This window comes from Leptopilina boulardi, unplaced genomic scaffold (assembly GCF_019393585.1).
Source record: "Leptopilina boulardi isolate dan_hultmark-lab unplaced genomic scaffold, ZJU_Lbou_2.1 LbouV2_341, whole genome shotgun sequence".
Lineage (NCBI taxonomy): Eukaryota > Metazoa > Arthropoda > Insecta > Hymenoptera > Figitidae > Leptopilina > Leptopilina boulardi.
The window spans coordinates 2566416-2591352 of record NW_026137909.1 but is presented as its reverse complement, the minus strand read 5'-3'; the positions used below and the strand labels follow the sequence as shown (position 1 = coordinate 2591352).

The 24937-nt window shown below is 28.7% G+C and overlaps 1 protein-coding gene across 3 annotated transcripts in view; it reads right to left on the bottom strand.

Moving 5' to 3' along the window:
* LOC127285806 (maternal protein pumilio) overlaps positions 1 to 24937 on the bottom strand; it is a 159006-nt gene that overhangs the window by 32255 nt on the left and 101814 nt on the right. For all 3 annotated transcript variants that reach the window (XM_051311988.1, XM_051311989.1, XM_051311990.1), the window contains one exon: positions 8372 to 8752. In XM_051311988.1, coding sequence (XP_051167945.1) covers positions 8372 to 8752 — 381 coding nt within the window. The remainder of the gene's footprint in view (positions 1 to 8371; positions 8753 to 24937) is intronic.

Sequence of the window (24937 nt, the reverse complement as noted above, 5' to 3'; positions counted from 1 at the left end):
AAGTAAAATTTGTAACAAATTGACTTTTATAGTATATCCTTGCGTACCTGAGCGGATCTTATTTATTTTAAGTATTGTATTTTGATACTTACTGTTCATATATATTAATCATGTTTCGCTTGTTGCATCTTACGTGTAATAATTTATTTATAATAAATAAATTGTCACTATTTAACTAAATACACAAATTTTGTCACATATTTTCACAATCACTACCGCAATTTATTTCTGAAATTCATTTTTTTTATTTTTCACAAATATATGCGGATGATATTGCCTAAATATGTATTTTTAACAATTTAGAAATATTTCATTTCGATATTTCTAGAATTTTAATGAATAATCTTTTCAAAATATTTCACTTAAAAATTTGTAACATATTTCATTTTTTTATTTTGCAAATATTAAAAAATAATATGTCAGTAATTTTTCATCCTCACATTTCCTAAACATTTCGAGAACATTTCGCTGAAATTCTTCGTACAATCGGAACTGCAATATTTCTTATAGGCGGACATTTCATTGTTGCATCACAATTCGATAAAATGTTTATTAATGCTATCTATTTAAACATTCATTTTTTCGACAATAATTTAAAAAAAGAAAAGATAATCGGAAAGAAATTGACATGACATTTAAAGAAATTAATGTTTCAATAGAAAATTGTAAATTTATTCAATTTTTAAATGTTAATTTGTATTCGATTGTATTTTTTTCTCGAAAAATGCCTAACTTTTTACTTAATGAAAAATAATATTTTGAAGCAAAATTTTGTGTTAATTAGACTAGAGTGTCTTTTATTAAAATTCCATTTTCTTCATATTTTGTCAAGAATTATTTTATATTTTGTAAGAAAACTGGTGAGAATATTAATACATGTATCAATTGAAGTTGGCTGGTTCTACATGTATTTTCGAAATTTTCCTATGCATTATTTTTAATCTGGGCCTAGAAGATTTTCAATGTTACGTATGTTATTAGTCAGTATTATAATGAAACTTTCAATTCAATAGAACACATCAGGTGGAAAATTGCACCCAACAAGGTTAGAGTTAGGCTATGTCTACAAAAAGCTCTTTTTATGTCCTTATGTTGAACATAAAAACACAATAAATTTCATTATATTATTATATTGTTTTCAACATAAGGGTATAGAAACAGCATTTTGTGAGAATAGCCTTAGGCAGTTGCCAAAGAAGTAAAAAATTTTATTCAGTATGCTTAAGTAGTTGACATAAAAATGTCGCATTTAAAAAACAATGGAATCCATTCATGTTATGTTCATAATAGTGGACAAATATGTCTTGTGCAATGGATAGCTTCTGTTGTAGAGGTTTGCATTGTAGAGCCCTGCAGAGGCTACTGGGAAGTCCGTTACTACAAATCGCTCTCTGGTGATAATATTTGTAACTACTAAAATTAGGATAATTGCCCAACATCCATCAATCAGAAATACTTTTAACTATGGTGGTGAAAAATGGAACTACTAATTGTAGGATAAATGATTAAGCCATGCCCCCAGCGGACATACCAATGCATTGCTCAAGGCTTGAGCAGGATATTGTCGTAAACGCAATTGCAAACGTAAACAGAAGCATGAGTTGGAGAAGGATAGGTATATTGTTTATCCTTCTCCAACTCATTCCTCCGTTTATGATTACGATCTGTGTTATGAAATTCTCTTGAATTCGACAAAGCTGTATTCAACTTTCAAACTCTCTATTCGTCACAATGCAATGGACAAACTTTTGAGATTTAATCTTTTCAATTCGTCGGGGCTTCACTGAATCTTGCTTAGCGATAAATATGAATTGAATCTTGCCAAAAAAGTTAATTCATTTTAATTCATCTAAATTAGTTTTTTTCTCAGAAGGGAGAAAAACAATAATAATTAATAATAATGTTACAATATTAGTTTGGTTATTAATTATTTAATAATGATTTAATTCTTAATTTAAAGTTAAATATTTATTTAAAGTATGGTGAATTGCAAAATTAGGAAAAACTCCATTATGTAAAAAGTTAGTAAACAGCAATTGTCCTTTGTTTAAAAATTGTTTAAACAAATAAGTTTATTTTAAATCTAAATCAGTGTGTATATAAAGTTTGGTAAAGTGCAAAATTTGTGAAAACTACTTCTTCCGTGGTAAAATCCTTAATACGTTTGTAAATAAGAATAATATTTATTTATACAAATGATAAAGTTATTATCATAACTTAAATTGTTTTGTGACAAAAAATACATATTTTGATTAAGTTAAAGATTAAGTAAAAAAATGTGCTGTTTCTGATTTTTTTGCAATACCTATATTAAGTAGAAAATATTTACTTCACCCCGAACAATTGACAGTGGTCTCGTATGTACATGAATGTTTATAGTAACTTCAATTTTCAATTAGATTGATGCAAAAAGTTACAAGATTCCCAGTAAAAAAAATGTATTGAATACAGTCCTTTTTTTAATTAACCCTTTAACGACGAGATGTGCTGTTTTTCAACATAAATTTCAAACGCCTACAATTTGTAGAAAGAAGCCATAAAATTTTTCAAAAGCCCTTATCTTACTATTTTTGGGGTCGCTCTTTCGCATGGCGTAGTCAAAATTTTCAAAAAATGATATATAACCCTTCTTTTTTTCAAAAATACTAAAAAAAGTCAAGTTTTTTGAATGCAATTTTTTTTTAAATAATTTTTTTCTCCCCCATAACATTTTTTAAATAAAACAAAAAGTATCAGAAACGTGTTCCCAATAGTTGTACTTGGAAAATAGCCGTTTATAATTTTTATTTTTTTCGATTTTGGATTTAAAATGGCGCTTGAAGGACAAAAAAATTTCCTAATTTTACTTAAGATCACAAACTTTTTCAAAATTGCTCAAATCTGATTGAAATTTGTTACACGGAGGTTTTTGGGGTTGCTTATTACGAATCTGAAGTCAGATGCAAAAAATTCAAAATGGCGGACTCAATATGGCGGACGAATTTTTTAAAATTTACTCCGATTTGCTTGAAATTTGATACTCGGGAGTTTTTTGGGTCGCTGATTACGAATCTGAATTTAGTTTCAAAAAATTCAAAATGGCGGATCCAATATGGTGGACAAATTTTGTGAAATTCATAGAATTCTGTTGAAACTCGTTACTCGGAGGTTTTTGGGGTCGCTGATTACAAACCTGAAGTCAGATTAAAAAAATTCAAAATGGCGGATCCAAAATGGCGGACTAATTTTTTAAAATTGCTCAGATTTGCATGAAATTTGTTACTCTGGGGTTTTCGAGGTCGCTAATTAAGAATATGAAGTCGCCTTAAGCCTTTAAAGAATTAAAGTTGCCCGATTCTCACCACGAGGAGGTAGGCGATATAGAGAATCATTTTTTTTGTATTTTTTCAGTGATTTTTAATTTTTTTTTTGTTTTTTGCTTTGTTTTATAATTTTTTTTTGTTTTTTCAATTTAATAATTCACTTTTTTCAACTTTTTATTAAAAACTTTTAATTTGTGCTATGCGTTTTTTTGAAGCAATTGTCGCAGTAAAACAACTTGCAGGTTTTGCAGTATTTTCTTGTTCGGATTTTGCATTTTGAGGTGCAACAGTATCGAGGTAAATGTTGTTTTTCTGTCTCATGTACTGACGACTTCCCCGTTCTTGCTTTGCTCAAATAATCTTTACTGATGCAGATAGCCAAAAATTTTGTACTTTCTTTTTTTTCATGAAAAAGATTGTATAAAATCGTGGAATTAGCAATTGCTGATTGGATTATTCGAATAAAAATTATCCACGTCCATTTCTTCGATCTTATAATTGGCTCTATTGCATTGCATCGTTGATCGTGTAAATCAACGCCACCCATGAACTGATTATACAGCATAAACGCATTCGGAAAATCTAATTCTTTTTTTTCTTTCTTGCCTTTCTGACGACGTTTTACTTTTCCCAGTGGCGTTACTCCAGCTGCAGTGGATAATAAAGAAACTGGTTTGGAGTCCATCACAGTTATGAAATTTATGCCACTCTTTTTTTCGTGTTTCACTTCCCATTTTCCTCTTTCATCTTTCTCTGTGATTGCATTCTTGATATTGACTCTATTTGCTCTGACTGTACCAGTAGCAACTAATCCATATTTTTTCAAATGAACTAGAAGATCCGGACTAGTGAAGAGATTGTCAAAATAAATGTGCAGATCTTCTCGGTTACGCAGATGTACATTACGGAAAACGACTTGTAACATATTTATAACAACACGACTACCAAGAGTACAGTTTGCTAATTTTTCACTTTTATTGTCCATTTTGCCACAATATATTTCAAAATCAAAAAGGTAACCATTGGAACTGCAGAGAGCCCATAATTTTATTCCAAACCTTACTGGTTTACCTTTTATAAACTGCTTCAAAACTGACCTTCCATAAAATCTTAACATCATCTCGTCGATGGATAGTGAACTTGAAAAAATGCCAAATCGAATTAGATTGCTCCGGAATATATCAGTCAATTTTCTTACACGCCATTCTCTGTCAGCATTATTTTGATCTTCGGGTTCGTGGAATTTTATTTTTGATTTTATGTTTTCAAAATTATCGCGTGTCATTGCAGATGCCACTGGTTCTGCTTTCAAATGTGGATCTTGAGACCAATAATCCCGTTGAGACAATCTTTGGTTATACATTGTAAATATTATTATGCCAATGAAAACTTCTAATTCAGTAACTGACATCTCATGGCCGTTTTTTATCGTACAGTTGATAATATGATTTTTCAGTTCCGTTGAAAAGAAGTATTCAAACAACTCGGTTGGAGTACTGTTTATTATATCAGACTCATGTTTTCGGCTCAGCATAATCTCGTTATTAAAAGTTTTGTTCTGCTTACACTCACCCTGTTTCCAATCAAACACATAATCAGCTTCTAATTTTTTTTGACAGTTGTCGTAATTTTCATACACGTTGTCATATGATATGGCCTTTTGCAAAAAATCAGAACCATCTTCAGACTCAGAAATATCAGATTCAAACTGAACATTTTCATCTAGGGTATCTTCTAAATCCGATTCACCAGAGTCATCAGCAGATGGAATGATGTTGGCATTAACAAAATTTTCAGTCTCTTCATAATCAACTATCAATGAATCGCGTTTCGAAAAATTTGAATCTTTGCGATGATTATTTGAAACATTTTTTTTGAATGAATAGTTTTAGCAGATGTCGAATCATTCGTTTTGATGCGAGAATGCTTTAGCGGAATACTTTTAGCAGGCAAAGAATCTGATCTTCTCTTCGACGGCATTGTGTAAAAGAACTGTCAAATTATTTTCACAAAACTATGAACATAGCCATTAATTAGCAATAACAAATGAAACGTGATTATTCACTTGTTAGTCGATGAAAATTTTGAGGTTTGACAAATAAATGAACTGTGATCATTTACTTTTTAGTCGATGAAAATATTGATATTTGAATAAGATATTTAAAAGTCTGAAGATCGTTTTGACTTTTTGCAAAATGCTGTATTATATAGTAACTTGTATAAAAATTACAACTCTCAAGAAAATTAAAATCTGATTATGAGTTTCATTGAAAATAATATAAACAGAAAAAAAAATTTTAATGAAATTATGCTGAGCCTGAGACATAAGTTTGATATAGTGAACAGTACTACAACTTATTGGATACTTCAACGTGATTATTGGTCTCAAGATCTACATTTGAAAACAGAACCAATAGCATCTGAATGACCCGCGATAATTTTCGAGAATAAAATTTCATAGACCCGAAAATCAAAGTAATCCTTCCAGAGTTTGGTGTGTAAGAAAATTGACCAATATATTCAGGCTAAATCTACTTCGATTTAGCATTTTTTCAAGTCCCCTTTTCGGCGATTTTATGGTTAAGATTTTATGGTAGATCAGTTTTAAACAATTTATTTATATCTGCAGTTCCAGTGGTTAGCTTTTTGATTCTGAAATATATTGTGAAATATAGATTACTTGCTACTGGTAGAATCACAATAAGTAGAGTATAATAATTTCGTCATTTTGAATATTTGAAATGTGACTTCATATTCTTAATGAGCGACCCCGAAACCCCCAGAGTAACAAATTTCATGCAAATCTGAGTAATTTTGAAAAATTAGTCCACCATTTTGGATCCGCCAATTTAAATTTTTTGAATCTGAATTCAGATTCGTAATCAGCGACCCAAAAAACCCCTGAGTATCAAATTTCATGCAAATCTGAGCAATTTTAAAAAATTAGTCCGCCATTTTGGATCCGGCATTTTGAATTTTTTAAATCTGACTTCAGGTTTGTAATCAGCGACCCCAAAAATCTCCGAGTAACGAGTTTCAACAGAATTCTATGAATTTCACAAAATTTGTCCACCATATTGGATCCGCCATTTTGAATTTTTTGAAACTGAATTCAGATTCGTAATCAGCGACCCAAAAAACTCCCGAGTATCAAATTTCAAGCAAATCGGAGTAAATTTTAAAAAATTCGTCCGCCATATTGAGTCCGCCATTTTGAATTTTTTGCATCTGACTTCAGATTCGTAATCAGCGACCCCAAAAATCTCCGAGTAACGAGTTTCAACAGAATTCTATGAATTTCACAAAATTTGTCCACCATATTGGATCCGCCATTTTGAATTTTTTGAAACTGAATTCAGATTCGTAATCAGCGACCCAAAAAATCTCCGAGTAACGAGTTTCAACAGAATTCTATGAATTTCACAAAATTTGTCCACCATATTGGATCCGCCATTTTGAATTTTTTGCATCTGACTTCAGATTCGTAATCAGCGACCCCAAAAATCTCCGAGTAACGAGTTTCAACAGAATTCTATGAATTTCACAAAATTTGTCCACCATATTGGATCCGCCATTTTGAATTTTTTGAAACTGAATTCAGATTCGTAATCAGCGACCCAAAAAACTCCCGAGTATCAAATTTCAAGCAAATCGGAGTAAATTTTAAAAAATTCGTACGCCATATTGAGTCCGCCATTTTGAATTTTTTGCATCTGACTTCAGATTCGTAATCAGCAACCCCAAAAACCTCCGTGTAACAAATTTCAATCAGATTTGAGCAATTTTGAAAAAGTTTGTGATCTTAAGTAAAATTAGGAAATTTTTTTGTCCTTCAAACGCCATTTTAAATCCAAAATCGAAAAAAATAAAAATTATAAACGGCTATTTTCCAAGTACAACTATTGGGAACACGTTTCTGATACTTTTTGTTTTATTTAAAAAATGTTATGGGGGAGAAAAAAATTATTTAAAAAAAAATTGCATTCAAAAAACTTGACTTTTTTTAGTATTTTTGAAAAAAAGAAGGGTTATATATCATTTTTTGAAAATTTTGACCACGCCATTCGAAAGAGCGACCCCAAAAATAGTAAGATAAGAGCTTTTGAAAAATTTTATGGCTTCTTTCTACAAATTGTAGGCGTTTGCAATTTATGTTGAAAAACAGCACATCTCGTCGTTAAAGGGTTAATTTCAGAAGACCATACTCTTATGTATTTGTCCTGTACCCCCACTACCGAAGTTGTACCTCCTGTTTCTAGACTTGTATTTCTCTTAGAAGTTTAATAGTGAGAAATATCTCAAACCAGATTAATTTTCTTGTAAAGCATTTCGAATTTCGAAAATTTATTTATATGTCACGTTTACGGCAAATTATAATTGCCAATAAAACGTTATTTAAATACAAAATTTTACATTAAATTCACATGCAACACACTTTACCATCATTGAGTGCACTGCTGTATACGTACATGAACATTGCTTATAATAAAACAATTAAAATTACATCATTTTATGTTGAAGAAGCGGCGGGTATCATAATATCGGTTACAATAGAAACCTTAAAATTCATAAAAATCTTTATTGAAGAAATTTCTTATAAAATGGTAGTGCTCTGAATAAGAAATTGCGTTTTTTTAGTAATCCTGAATGAGCCCTAAATTTTTTAACCACTTAGAAGTTAATAGGAGCAGTGCCATAGAAGTTATGCGTGTTTCCGGCCAGCTTCAACGTGAAGCAGGCCGGAACCATGACTTTTTTTAAAAAACTGAAACTTTTCAACTAATAATATAGTGTATTCTTAAATGGCTTAATGAACCCTAAATGTTTCTGCCACTTAGAAGTTAATTGGAGCAGTAATATAGAAGCTATGCGTGTTTCCGGCCAGCTTCAATATGAAGTTAGCCGGGTGTCATTTTCCTTAAATAAATCAAAAGCCCAAAATTCAAGACACACAGCCCTAATTAGCCCTTAATGAGCCCTTAATTCTCATGTAGTGAATATTTTCATATTACGGTATGTTCCGGCCAGCTTCACGGACGTAATTAATTTTAATTAAAACAAAAATTTACCGTTTGTGCAAGATTAGCTGAATCTTGCGCAGCAGCGGCCGCTGCAGCAGCCGAAGATGGTGTTAATGGTCGTCTAGGTGGTGGTGGTGCTTGTGCTTGTGGTGGTGCTTGTGGCAATAAACCAGGATACACCCATGGACCAACATTATAATATTGAGGCACAACTGGTGGTGCGCCTGCAATTAATGCTCCAACATATGGCTCTTGTCCACTAATAACAGTATAAGGTGCAGTTGGAAAATTTTGCTGTTGCTGTTGCTGCTGTTGTTGTTGAGCTTGCGATGCTAAAAATTGTTGCTGCTGTTGTTGTTGCTGCTGTTGCTGTTGAAGTAATTGTAATTGTTGTGGTGTTGCTCCCTGCGGTTGACTTCGAAACAATTGCTAAAGAAACAAACAAAAAAAACGAAAAATTATTATTATTGATTTTTAAATTTTATTCATTATTAGGTTCAAAAATTAATACGTAATTTTTTGAATTTCGCGCCATTATTTACAGTTTTTGTGTTTTATGGTTGGCACTCCTTTTGTTCCTAACCTAAAAATTCGTGAATTGTCATTTAACCTCCAAAAAAAAGTCAACTTTTAGAGACTGTATCTGGAAATTTAGCCGGTCTTAACATTTCTGTTGGCGATTTTTTCGAAAAATTATTTGGGGACTTATTAAACGAAAAAAATACCAAAATTACGAAAAAAAAACGGTTTTTTGCAGAAAACTGCTTTTTTTACACAGTTTTCATAAAAAAATCGTTTTCCGGCTGGAATTTAAGTTATTTATTTATTTCCACTCCAAAATGATTTCAAAAAAAAAAAAAATTATAGCAGAATTTTATGTAAAAAAAATAATAGAAATAAAAAGAAATAATTGTAAATAATTAAAATTTGTTTTTTTTGACTAACTCGATTGGATTTGAAATCGAAAATTTCCCCTGAGACAAACATTTGTAAAATCTATTTCAAGGTATACAACTTAATAAAAAAAAAAAAAAAAAAAAAAACAACATCGTATCATTCAATTAGATTAGAATAACGACTAGAGATAGCTTTTTTTAAAAAAAAATTTCTATTCAATTTACATAAATCTGCTTTTAATATATTTCGCAATATTCAGAGACCACCAGACCAAGTACTTTGAAACCTTGAGTAAACCGAAGAACCTTGAGAGAAACTTTGAGTACAATACTGGCCTATACAAGAAACCTTGAGACTTTGTTAAGGCGTTAAATAAAAAAAAGAAAAAATTTTTTTCGTGATAAATCACACAGGGTAAAATAGGGACGAAAGTTCGTAAGGCAATAAGTGGAAATGTCACATAAAATCTTGAGTGTATTTTTTTTTTTAAAAAAAGAACATATATTACATACAAGTGATTGGCAAAAATAATTTTTAAAAATTGTCTAAACATAAATTGGAACTATATTGAAAATATCAAAAGGAAGTTAATTCAGCGAGGTTAGAACTGTGTTTCTATATACAAAGAGAGGATTGGAGGTTAATGAACTTTTGCGGACGTTCACCGGCGGTAAGACATAAGCGTTCGCCTCCTCTACCTTATAGCTTTAACGCCGCTCCATGTCTCTTTGGTCCTTAATTTTTTTTTTTTTTTCTTTCTTCAAACCTGGCACTAAGAGACACGAGTAACGGAATGTTTCGGTGAATATTATTGCGAGTCAATAATAATAAATGAATAATTCGTTCAAGTTGATTTCCAAGATATTAAATGCCTCAACAGTAGTTACAAAATATTTCTTTTATTTCCAATTTTCACACTTCCTGTATTGCAAATTGTAAATATACGGTTAGAATTTCTCGAAACGGTTTAAAATTTGAAAAAGTAATGTTTTTTTTTAATTTTTTTTTTTTTCTAATGTAATCAAGTTTCTGAAATACAAGAAGGTTCTCCACTAAGAAGAATGGAGGACGTAACATAACCTCAAAATTGAAAAATAGTTTTGTTTGAAAGAATTTTATTAGATTATTTTTTAGATGAATTTTCATTTTTCAAATTGGTATTTTACACAATTTCTCTTAAACGAATTTTTATTGTACAGAATTCTTGAAACGCCGAATTTTTATTTGTCCGAAATTGCAAATGACCGAACAAACAATCAAGAGAAAAATTTCGTCGCGTTTTTTAAAATTGTTAAGAAAATCGTCAATTTTAAAAAACACGCCGAAATTTTTCTCTTGATTGTTTGTTCGGCCATTTGCAATTTCGGACAAATAAAAATTCGCCGTTTCAAGAATTCTGTACAATACAAAATTCGTTTAAAGTGAGAAATTTGTTTCAAATTCTAATTCGAAAAATGAAAATTCGTCTAAAAAAAATAATTATATTACATAAACATTTTTCAAATCAAAATTTTAATCAATTTTTAACGCTTTATGAGAAAAGAAACAAAATTATAGGTTATGTTTAAGATAGTTTTACGTGTATTAAAATTTTCTGTTCAATTATATGTAAAATAAAAATTAGTTTTTCTGTAATGCTTTGCAATGTTTTTAGAAAAATTTTTTATATACATAAAGCAAAAGATTTTAGTAATTTATTTCGGAAAATAGAAAATAAAAAAAATAGAAAATAGAAAAAAGGATTTTTTTTTGAGAAGATAAATAAAATAATAAATTGGAAAATAATTTTTGAAAAAAATAATCCTCTTTCTAATGTTTTCAAAAAAAATAATAATAACAATTTTGCTGCAAAATTACTCAAATAAATAAAAAATTGCTAATAGAAATTAAATTGCCAGTGACTTTAATGACATAAATGTTTTAATATTAAAGTTTCAACATGCAAATAAATTATTAATATTCATCAAAAATAACTTCATTTACAAGTGTATTAAATTTCCCCTTAGAATTTCCTATAACAAGAAAAATTGAGTAAAAAAAAAAAAAAAAAAAATTGCTGAAGCAAATATTTCACCGGGTAAATAAATTACTCATACACATTGTTATTTGGAGGATCCTCATGGAGGATAATCTTGGGTTTGAAAAGCAGTAAAGACAATTTTTTTTTTTTTTTTTTTTTGTTTTTTTGGAAAAGAAGAAATGAATATGTGGGAGTGAAGTATAAATCGTTTTCAAGAGTCTTGACCTCGTGACGCGTTCGACCTTGAATGCGGTCATGAAGTGGAAAAGAGCGCCTTGGATGTCTGCCTCAAGTTTTACAAGAGGTCATTGTCTATTACAGCTAACGCTATAACGATGAAGAAACGTAAGTTAGCGCAACATCTCTCGACACGCTCGAACTATCTTAAGCAACGACGCGTTTCGGTTATCAACCTTTATTATTCTCTGTTCCTCCCTTTTCCATCTACACTTTTAGTTTATATCTAGGTGTACATATCTTCTTCTTCTTCTTCCTCTGAAAATTGCATAGCCATTCTTCTCAATCTTTCTGCTTTATTCAAGGTCACTAATTACTTAATTTATCATTATTTTTTTACACTACGGCCAAAGAAAATAATAAAAGGCAAAAAAAAAAAAAAAATGCAATCTACAATCGAAAAATTAATCTCAAAAATTAATTAATTTTTTTATTTGATAGAATTTTTTTTAGTCGAAATTTGATTTTTTTAATTATTATATTTTAAGAGAATTTTCATTAAATTAATTTTCTGTTTCCGAATTTTTATATAGAAGTAAATTCACTTTACAGAATTTTTATTTGTTCGAATTTTCATTTGACAGAATTATAGGCCTCGAATTGACTTTAAGGCACAAAAAAGTCGTTTTATATTCGAAAAAGACGATTTTAAGAAAATTTAATTGGTTAATGAATATTTTACTTTAAATAACTGTTATTAGATATTAAATTCATTTTATTAATTCTGTAATGAGAATAATTCTATAAGAATATTATCAAGAAAATTTATTTCGAATATATCAGAATCGAACTAATTTGTAAGACAAATTTTCAAAATTTTATTTAAGTAGAACACATTTCTAAAAAAAAAAAATTCTTAAAGTTCAATTTTTATAATTTTTTCAAGTCTGATTTAAGCAATTTATTTGAATTTAAAATTTTGCCATAGTTTTTAGTTTTTATGGTCAAAAAAATTTCAGACAATATTTAATCATGTTTTACAGATTTTTAAATAAAAATTTTTTTTAAATAATAATTTTGGAAGAGTTAAAGTTGAAATTTTTAGAATTAATTGTATTTCAAAAGATTTTGTTAATTTTCAGACAATAATTAAATTTTACAGAACTAAAAATAATTTATCAAATAATTTTAGATAAAATTTTTTAAAAGTAATTGAATTTTTAAAGATTTACAATTTTGATTTTTTAAAGTAATTGAACTTCAATTGATTTTTAATTTTTGATGATTTCACTAAAAAAAAATTTTTAAGTAAAAAATGGTTTTGAATTTTCGAAGAATATTATAAAAATCATTAAAAATAATTAAATTTCAGAAAAGTTATAATTAAAATAATTAAATTTCAAAAAATTTTAGATGAGAAATTTTAGGAGCTTTCAAATTGAAATTTTTGAAAATAATTGAATTTCCAAAGATTGTGTTAAATTTCAGAGAAAATAGTTTAAGATAATTGAATTTGTGAATAATTTAATTAAAATTATTAAAAATAATTAATTTAGTGAATAATTTTAAAAAATAATTTATCAAATAATTTTACATAACATTTTTTAAAAGTAATTGAATTGAAATTTTTTGGTGATAAATTTATTAGAAATTATAGACAAAAATTAAATTTCAAATGTTTATAATTAAAAAATGCTGTTAATTAATTGAATTTTTGAAGAATATTACAAAAGTCATTTAAAATCATTAAATATATTTAAAGATTTACAATTAAAGTTTTAAGAAATTAATAAATTTTAGAAGATTTTAATTTTTACATTTTTTAAATAATTGAAATCAAGTAATTTTGAATTGAAATTTATTGGTGATTTCTGTTGTTGAAGAATTGATTAGAAATTAAAGACAAAAATTGAACTTTAAAATTTTTTAATTGAAAAATACTTTCAAATAATTGAATTTTCGAAAAATATTATAAAAATCATTAAAATTAATTGAATTTCGGGAGAGTTATAATTAAAATTATTAAATTTCAAAAAATTGTATGCGGAAAATTTTAGAAATAATTAAATTTTAAATATTTTTAAATTAAAATTTTTGGTAATTTTATTTGATTTTTTTTAAATGTAACGAAGCTGAAGTACCTAATGTTTATGATAAACGATTTTTAAAGAAATAATTTTTTTTAATTAAAAAATTATAGAACTTTTCATTTTAAAAAATTATTGAAATTAATTCGAAAATTCACGTAGAAATTTCTGTCGAATTTTAATTCGAATAAATGATTCGAACAAAAAATAATACGAACAGGTATAAATTCGGCTAAAAGAAAATTCTATCAAATAAAAATTCCAACGAAATAACTGTTGGCATATTATTTAAGAATCTCAAAAAAAAAAAAAAATATGAAGACAAAATTTTCAATTTTTCCTAATACAACTTTTTCCCGTTCTAACTTTAACTTTTTGTTCTTATTAAAATAGGGACTAAAATATGTTTTAAAAAATTTCTTTTAAACAATAAAAACTATAATTATTCGATATTTTAATTTATATTTCAATTTTAATTGAATTATTGAATTATTATAAAAATTCAATGATTTTTTCAAATTAAAACTATTTCGAAAATTCTCCAATTATTTATTCTTGAAAAATAATTTGAATTTTCATCACATTTTCTTGAAAAATTTCAAAAAAAAAAAATTCCTTTATGCATGCTTGAAATGTGTCAAATATTTCAGAATGCCGTGCAATTAAAAAACAAAATATTTAGATTGAAATTTTGAACCCTCAACATAATCGCATGAAATTTAAACTTAAATAACTAAATTTTTAGCATAACAATGAATTTTAAATTTTCTATCACAGTCAAATGGTACATAAAAGTATATTTTGTCAAAATTTTCAGAAAATCCATTTTTGAAAATATAACCGCCTGGAAAACATTTTTAAAAAAAATGTATAGGAAAAAAAAATTAAGATTCTAAAATTTTCAACAATTTTTAACTAATTTTAAAATTAAAAAAAAAATTTTTTTTTAGAAAGTGCAAAAATTTTATAACAATTGAAAAATATATGTAAAATGTGTTATTAACAAATATAACATTAGTTTATGTAAATTGTATTTTAGAAAATAGAGTACATATGTTACCATTGTAAAATGAAATTAAAAAAAAAAATGTAGAAGAGGAAAACAGAACAGTCTACAAAGGTGAGTCACTAATTTATAAGGTTTCCAATCGTGGTTCATAATCTCTCATACAGAATAGGGGTATTCTATTGATTTTTTTTTTAGTGTTAGCGATTATTGTGTTTCATAAAATTAAATGAAAAAAATTTAACATAAAAAAAAGAGATAGTTAATTTTAAAAAAATGAAATTCTGGTTTAAGTTTCAACTTTTGTATACGATTATCTTAAGGGTTCAAATAAAAATTCCAAGAAACTGGTTTTCATTCCCAAAAAGTTTATTTTTTTATAAATTTTTTTTTTTTTTATTATGAAATTAAAATTTTATATTTCTTTATTTTTTATAACTTTAAAATCTCATTTCTTTTTTCAAAGATAATTTCAAATAACATTGAAATATCTCTTCTTAAAGTCTCACTTTGCATTCCCAAGTCTATTTTCATATTTATCTGCCGCATATGAGTCGAGTGGTTGTCTATTTGATTTTCTGTAAGAGGGTCCAGGTTTACTTTTTCATAGAATTCAAATTTTTTTTCTCTATTTCACGACAAAGTATATTTTTATTTTAATAACCAAACGAACAAATTCTCAGGTAGAATAAATATTTCATTTCAAACAAAAATTATATTAAATTAAAAAAAAAATTTAATTTTGGTTTTTTCAATTTTTTTATTTATAGTAAAACTAAATATAAGTGGTAATAATTTTTCAAATTTTTAAATATAATAAATTACATTTATTATATATTTAAATAATTAAATTTTCAAAAATTATTAAAAATTTTTTTTTTTAATTTTTGCTTATATTGTTATAATATATTTTTTAATATATTTTTTTTAGTCTTTTAACATTTTTAGGGCAGGGCATTATATATTTACCAGTGAAAAATTTAGATAAAAAAAAAAATAAATTTAATTCAAGTTACTATAATTAATCTATTGTTGAGTTTATAAAAATTTTTCAAAGTAAATAAATGGTTTACTAGAAAAATCACTACTGGTTTTTTTTTCAAGATAATAAAGATACAAAACACAATGAGGCAACAAGACGACAATTTCTGTTGAGTCCGTTACTTAACCGCGACAAGAACCGTTAGCTCACCTGGTTGCGTGTAGAGAATGCAGGCTGCCCTAAAGATGTTAAAAGACTAAAAAAAAAAAAAATTTTTTTTTCTCCTTTAAACCAATAAAATATGACAAATTGCAATTCAATATATTATTTTGAATAAAATTGAGTTCGAGTTATAAAAATTTATAAGTGGAGGAATATAAAATTTGAAATCACAAAAGAATGATAACAAGGTGAATTGCATTCAGATGCATTCAACAAGAAACAAAAACTGTTGCCAGCCAAAAAAAAACTCATTTTTTTTCAAACAAACAAAAATTAATTTACAAATTATTATTATTATTATAAATTATTATAAAATAAAATTATTATTATTACGTATTTATAATATAATTATAAATACATAATTGTCGCTGCGCGATTAATAAGAAAGGGAAATTTAAAAGGTAGAAGGGTTTTCCCACTACTCGGAAGGTGTGGCTAAACTGACAAATTTAAATCAGAATGATTTTAGAACTAAACGACGTATAGCGGTATTTTCGCATTAAATTTTATATTATATAATTATATTGTTAATAAAGAAAATAAACTGTGGAGTGACATTTTCTAAATAAACATTGATAGACTTATAAATTATTGAAGTGTTTTCTTGTTTTATTGTTTTTTATTCTACTAACCATTTATCCTCTTCACACGTAAAGAGAATTCTATTAAATAATTTTTAAAGACTTTCACGTGTCGACATGGTCCTTCGAGTTGGATATTTTGTATTATTTTAAGTGTATTGAACTGTGTTGCTAAGGTTTGATAATTATCAAGTTTATCGTGAAGTGAATTATAGGGTTTGGTGCTGAAAAACTAGAATATTGTACAAGCCGCTGTACATATCATTCTCAAAATATAACGAATATTTGAAATTTTATCATTAATTATGGTGTCGTTGGTGTCTCACTTATCTTCAGAGGTTTCAAAAGTTTGATTTATCATCAAATTTGTTAATTTTGGTCCCATCTCATTATTGAGATTGAGAATTATTCTACTTTGGTGTCAACTTTGGAAAATTTTCAACTACGATTACGAGATTCCAACGGCAATCAACAATCTTCAAATTCAGCAACAATAACTGACAAACAATAGCAGCTTTCATCAAAGGTCATCAATTTGTAATTCGTCAGTAAAGTAAGCGTATTTATATCTATTGTTTTGTTAAATTTTCTTATAATTATAATAATAGTGATTGATTGTATTGTGAGTGTTTATCATGTCGGTTACACAGCTTGATCATGCGAGACAAGATCGAACGAATTGTAAATCGCGTTTGACAAAATTTAAAACATTTTTAGAAAAATTGAAAGATGAACCGCGCGAGAATATTGATCCTAATGCATTAAAAATACGGTTAGGAAAAATCGAAGAAACGTGGTCTCAATATGATCAAGCTCAAAAGACCATAGAGTTGCTTGCTCCTACACCTAGTCGAGAAATAGAACGTTCAGAATTTGAAGATAATTATTTTGTTTATACAAGTTTAGCTATGAAATTAATTAATGAGTGTTCCAATCAAACAGTTACTATGTATAATAATGACAATGTTAATCAGGAAGAGGTGGAACGACAGCGTTTGCGCATTTTTGAATTAGAGACGAGGATTCGTGTACAGCACGAGTCCGAAATACAGCATTTACGAGAACTTGCCACCTCCCGTGCGACTATAAATGATAATGAGGCGTCAACTATCCGATCACGTTTCCCACTACCCAAGCTAGACCTTCCCATTTTCTCCGGAGGGTACGAAGAGTGGTTGGGCTTTCGCGATTCGTTTACTGCTATCATTCATAACGATGAATCTATTCCCAATGTACAAAAATTACGTTATTTGAGGTCGTACTTAAAAGGAAATGCTGCTCGAGTAATAGAAAATATAGAAACGTCAGAAGCAAATTACGGTATAGCTTGGAAATTATTAGAGGATAGATATAATAATAAACGCATAATAGTTGTTAATCATATGCAAGCTTTGATTGATTTACAATCAGTAATTAAAGAATCAGCTCCTTGCTTGCGTGATTTGCTAGACACGACACTTAAACATGTGAGAGCATTAAAAGTACTCGGTCAACCAACGGAATCGTGGGACGTCCCTTTGATTTGTTTAATTTCTGCAAAATTAGATAAAGAATCACGGAGAGAATGGGAACGTTCGGTGAAGGGTATAAATGTGCCTAGTTTTGATTCATTTATTGAATTTTTAAGGGAGAAATGTCAAATTTTAGAAAGTTTACATCTTGGTATAAATAATAATAATAGTAATAATCATGGTAAACAAATTGTAACTCAGGTCTCTAAATCTCAAGCGAATAATGATAGGAAAATTTTGGGAAGAACATTAGTAACAACACAGGGAAATATACACTGTTATCATTGTAATGAAAATCATTTTATTCAGAGTTGTGAAGATTTCGTAAAACTACCTCATGAACAGAAAACAGAAATAGTAAAGAAAAAGGGGCTTTGTTTTAATTGTTTAAGGCGTGGTCATATGATCGGAGAATGTAAATCGAGAAATTGTTCTATTTGTAATCGTAGACATCATACCGCGATGCATTCTGATTCAATTGTACAATCTAGTTTGGATTCAAATGATAAGAAAAATGATTCGGTTCAAGTAAAGAATTGTCACATAAAGGACTCTTCCGAAGTAATTTTATCAACAGCTGTAGTTGATGTTCTTGACAGTTGTGAGGGAAAACATGTGTGTAGAGTTCTTTTGGACAGCGGTTCACAACCGAATATAATAACTCGAGACTTAGTTGATCGTCTTAAATTAAAGAAATCAAAGTTTAACGCTACGATAGAAGTTGTTAATAATAAAGAGGTAAATAGTTCTGAGTGGGTCGTTGCGACATTCCAATCACGAAATTCTTCCTTTTCAGCTAAGCTTGATTTCCTTGTGTTACCTCAAATAACCGGAAATGTTCCTATCATGCCATTGAATAAAGATATCCTTAAAATTCCTAAAACATTGAATTTAGCTGATCCCGAATTTGACAAACCATCAGGAATCGACATGTTGATTGGAGCCGAGCTTTTCTACGATTTGCTGCATGTGAACAGAGTTCCCCTCTCCACACCTGGGACATCATTGCAGAGTACAAGGTTGGGATGGATCGTCTCTGGAAGGATCAATGATCAGGCGAGTCGCTACCGGTTCTCCAGCAATTTAATAAGAGATCCATTAAGCATTCAACTGGAGAATTTTTGGAAATTGGAGGAATTTTCTGAAAGGCGATTCTTGTCAGCTGAAGAGGAGGCGTGCGAGGAGCATTTTACTTCCAATATAGAGAGGTTATCATCGGGTCAATACCAAGTTCGCTTACCTTTCAATGATAAGCTGAATCTTTTGGGATCATCTTATGAAGCAGCAAAAAAGCGATTTTTTATCCTGGAAAGAAAATTGGAGCGAAATCCAAAACTGAAGGAAGATTATCATCGATTTATGAGAACATATGAAGATTTGAATCATATGGAACTCATTTCATCAGTGGATCCTGAAGTTGGATATTATATTCCTCATCATTGTGTCTTGAAGGAGTCAAGCCTTACCACAAAATTGAGAGTCGTCTTTGATGCTTCAGCTCAATCAAAATCTGGAGTGTCTTTGAACGAGGCAATGATGGTTGGACCAACAATTCAGAGTGGCATCTTTGATTTGGTTTTGAGATTCAGACAGCATCAATTTGTTCTCACTGCGGACATCGAGAAGATGTATAGGCAGTTCATCATTCATCCTGGTGATAGACGATACCAAAAAATACTGTGGAGATATAACAAGAACGATCCTTTGGAAACTTATCAGCTTAACACAGTAACATATGGTACTGCTGCAGCACCATTTTTAGCTACTCGATGTTTGAAGAAACTGGCAGAAGATGAGAGAGACTCATTTCCAATAGCAGCTGCGGTCCTGGAGGAAGATTTTTATGTAGACGATCTGGCTACTGGTAGGGACACTTTCGAAGAAACTAAACAACTCCAAATGGATCTCATTAAACTGACTAAAAAGGCCGGATTAAATTTATGTCAATGGAATTCAAATCACTCAGAGTTGATCAATGATGTTGAAGAAGGCTCTAAAAAATTGGATCAAATTTTGGGTCGAGATCCAATATCAAAAACTTTAGGATTGAGATGGAATTCTTCGGAGGATTCACTAAGATTCAATTTCGAGACCAAATTAGAATCATTTGAGAATATTACCAAGAGAAAGATATTATCTCAGGTAGCGCAACTGTATGATCCTCTTGGACTCATTTCTCCGATCGTGATTTTAGCGAAGATACAAATGCAGCTTCTCTGGAAGATGAATGTAGGATGGGATGATCCTCTTCCCGTAGAATCACTAACATTGTGGCAGACTCATCGGGAGCAATTATCACTTTTGTCTGAATGGAGCATTCCAAGATCAGTCAGGGTTCCAGAGGCAAAGGAGTGCCAGCTGCATGGTTTTGCTGACGCAAGTCAAAAAGCATATGGTGCCTGTTTATATCTCCGTACTTCCAATGATCATGGACATCAATCTATTTTACTATGTTCAAAATCAAGGGTGGCTCCTGTCAAGGTCATCTCCTTACCAAGATTGGAATTATGTGCTGCGAAACTTCTCGTTAAATTGTATGAAGCAATTAAAATTGCGCTGAAAATAAATTTCGAGAAAATATATTTCTGGTCTGATTCCATGATCACATTGAACTGGATAAATACGCCACCATATAAATTAGAAACTTTTGAAGCAAATAGAGTCACGGAAATCCAAAATTCTACCAATCCATCTGACTGGAGACATGTATCTACCAAGGAAAATCCTGCAGATTTTATATCTCGAGGACAGCTACCAAAGGATTTTCTCGTAAATGAATTATGGAAACATGGACCTACGTGGCTCAAATTGAATGAATCAGACTGGCCTGATCACTCAATAGGAATTGACAGTTTTAAGATACCTGCGGAACCAAAACTGTCCATTCTGAATGCGAAACTTGTTTCGAGTGATCAATTCGAGCTGTGGAATCGATATTCGTCGTTGACGCGATTGACTCGGATTGTTGCGTACTGTTGCAGATTTGCTGATAGGGTTCGAAAACGTTCAGTCAATTCGGGTGAATTAACTTCGGAGGAGATGCAAGTTTCATTGAATAGGATTTTTCAACAAATTCAGAAGGAAGAATTTTCCAAAGAAATTGATGCCTTGTCTAAACAAAAAATAATTCCTAACGTTTCGAAAATTCTTCGATTAACACCTATAATCAGAGAGGGACTTCTACGAGCAGGAGGAAGACTTGAAAATGCCGATGTCGAAAATGGAATCAAACATCCGATTCTAATTCCTAAAAATCACCCAGTAACCAATCTCCTCGTACGTGACACTCACAATGAATTGAAACACGCTGGTATTAATGCCACCTTATATGCAATTCGCGAAAATTTTTGGATTGTCGATGGTCGTTCAGTAGTAAAAAAGATTATACATTCCTGTGTAAAATGTTGCAGAGCGAATCCGCGAGACATACAGTATACAATGGGTAATTATCCGAAAGCGAGAGTTACAGGCAGTTATCCGTTCGAACATACTGGTGTTGACTATTGTGGTCATTTTTATATAAAGGAGAAACGATTGCGAAATAAACAAAAAATAAAGGTGTATGTAGCTGTATTTGTTTGTTTGTCAACCAAGGCTGTACATATAGAGCTTGTAAGCGATCTGACTACTGATGCATTTATTGGTTCTTTACGGCGATTTTTTAGTAGGCGCGGACAAGTAAAGGCATTATATTCGGATAATGCATCAAATTTCATAGGAGCAAGCAACGAGCTAAAGGAGCTTCACAGTTTGCTTAATTCCAATGATCATAACAAAAAAATTCAAAGAACATTGGCTAACCGAAAAATAGAATGGCATTTTATTCCTGCGCGATCGCCACATTTTGGTGGATTGTGGGAAGCAGCTGTGAAGTCCCTGAAGCATCATCTGCGGAGAGTGATGGGTGAATCATTGTTGGCATATGAGGAAATGACTACGTTACTGTGTGAAATCGAAGCGATACTTAATTCGCGCCCGCTTACACCTATGTCAACGGATCCAAACGATCTTCGGGTGCTTACTCCGGGACATTTTCTTATCGGAAAATCATTGCAAAGTATTCCTACTGTAGACTATACTGATATTAATGTAAACCGATTATCCTCGTGGCAACATGTACAGAAAATAAAAAATAATTTATGGAAACGTTGGTACAATGAGTATCTAAATGAAATTAATATTAAAAATAAATGGTACAATGGCCAAAGCGAGGATATCAAGGTAGGGAGATTAGTGACAGTAAGGGATGATAATTTACCCCCGTTGCGTTGGGTCTTAGGTCGAATAATTGAGGTATTTCCGGGAGAGGATAATATTGTAAGAGTGGTTAAAATTAAAACATCCACGGGAGAATATATGCGCGCTGTTAAAAAACTAGCTCCGCTTCCTATTGATAATTAATATTTTATGATTGAATGTAATCATTCAAGGCTGGCAGTATGTCGCTGCGCGATTAATAAGAAAGGGAAATTTAAAAGGTAGAAGGGTTTTCCCACTACTCGGAAGGTGTGGCTAAACTGACAAATTTAAATCAGAATGATTTTAGAACTAAACGACGTATAGCGGTATTTTCGCATTAAATTTTATATTATATAATTATATTGTTAATAAAGAAAATAAACTGTGGAGTGACATTTTCTAAATAAACATTGATAGACTTATAAATTATTGAAGTGTTTTCTTGTTTTATTGTTTTTTATTCTACTAACCATTTATCCTCTTCACACGTAAAGAGAATTCTATTAAATAATTTTTAAAGACTTTCACGTGTCGACAATAATAATAATAATAATAATAATTTTATTTAACAAAAAATAAACAAAATTTTCAAAAAGTAAAATGAGCTATTTATTATTTGTCAAAATTAGATAAAATTACAATTATTGACTACAAAAACAAAACATTAAATTCTTATTGGTAATGAATTTTGGCTCAAAATGTTTTTTTTTAAAACTGTTTTAAACTTTAAAAAATTAGTTTAGAATTACAGTTCTGTTCATAGTGATAAGACCTATTTTCAATTTGAGGTTATGTAAAAAGCTTAAACCACTTTAAACAGGGTTGCCACAAAAGACTGATTTTAAAATTCCATGATTTTTCAGGTTTTCCAAATAATTTAAAAAAAAAAAAAATTCCAGACACAAATATAAATCTATTTTAAATAAATTTTTAGCCAATTACGCCAAAAAAAATACAAAATATTTCAATTAACAACAATTCTGTAAATTAATTTCTTGCAAGAAACCCCAAAATAAAATCATTCAAATTAAAAATAATATTTATAATAATATTTAAATAATATTATTATTTAGAATATTTTAGAATTTAATTGAGGAAAAATTTTCAACATCTTTAGATTTTAAAAAATATTCAATATTATTATTTCTGAACTATTTTTAATTTTTATTTATTTGTCTATTAATTACGAAGCTGAAGTACGCAACGTTTATGATATAAACGATTTTTAAGGAAATAATTTTTTAAAATAAAAAATTCTATAATTTTTTGCTTAAAAAATATATTTTTTTATAATTTGTTGATTAATAAAAACTGTAAGAAATATTTTTTAGACGAAAAATTATAGAATTTTTCATTTTGAAAAATTATTTCTTTAAAAATCGTTTATCATAAACGTTGCGTTCGTTATTAATTTAAAGTAAATTTATACATATTTTTTTTCAGATTTTCAATAAAAAATTTTTGAATTGAAATTGCCACAAACTTTGAAAATCAGTTTTATAAAAACTGGTTATTTAAGATCAATTCCTGGGAAATTGTTGAGTCAAATAATGAAAAATAATTTTTAAATTAAAAGAATTTTCCAGATTTAAACTCATAAAAATTTGAAACAGGAATTTGATGCAAAAATTAATTTTTAAAAATTATTCAAAACTAACTTTTTTTTATGTCCTTCTTTATCATATAAAAAAATTGAATAAATAAATTTCCATGACAATTCCAGGTTTCCCAGGTCTGTGGCAACCCTGTTTAAAGCAAATTTTATCAAAAATTAAAAACAATGTCCGATCGAAAAAAGGAAAAAAAAAAAAATTATTTTTTCCTATTTTTTGTTTCACACAATTTCACAAGTACGAAAGTAATATTAAATTTTTTGTATCATTATAATAATTTCTAAAATTCTTTTTTTTCTATAAAAATGTTATTATATAAAATATTATTATTATTATATTTTTGTATCTGTTTTAAAATTCAAAGCGATTTATTTTCTTTTATAAAATATTTTCGAATTTATTTTACTTAATTAAAAAAGCATTGTAGTGGCAATGTCAGGATTTGACTATATATATATATATATATTCTGTTCTAAACTAAAGAAAAAAAGAAGCTAGAGCAACCTATATATAGGCAAAAAGTGGGTTGATGTATTTGAAAGGTTGTTGCGTGATATGGGTCTAAACCACACCTTGATACCAAGCACATTTATAGAAGGGTGGCTTTTAGTCAAATGACGCGGATTTTATCATTGGATAGTCTTCAAGGTGCGGCATGCACTCATAAATAATAGGTCGTTAAATCATCTTTAATTTTAAAAAAGACAAATTTCAATATTTCCCCAGTTTCAATCTTATATATTAAATTTCAAATTTTTCCATTGCTGTAAAAAAAAAAGGAAAATTTCAACAAAAAAATTTGGAATTTTAGTTTTCTTCACTCCCCACTAAGTTCCGAGCACAAAAATTTTATATAAATAAAAAATAAATAATAAATAATTAAATAGAGTCAGAATTTCTCAAACGGATCATTTAAAATTTTCAAAAAATTAATTTTCAATCTTAAATCGTTTTTTTACTTCTTGTAATCAAAAAAATAAGTTTCTGAAAATATTAGAAAAAAAAAACAATAGTAAAAGATTTAAAAAGTATTTAAAATACAAATTTTTTTTTCAAAAAATTATTTTTAAATATTACGTTCCAAGCTGAGAAAAATGTTTTTTTTTTGTTGACCAAGAAAAATTTTTTTAAGACAGCTAAAAATTTCAATTGTTTATAATTTTAATAATTCTTTTTTGTTATAATATTTTTTAGAAATTTATATTGATTACATTTTCAACTACATATGTGGCATTTCATATTAGATTTTCATTAAAAAAAAACATTTCTTTTGACTGCA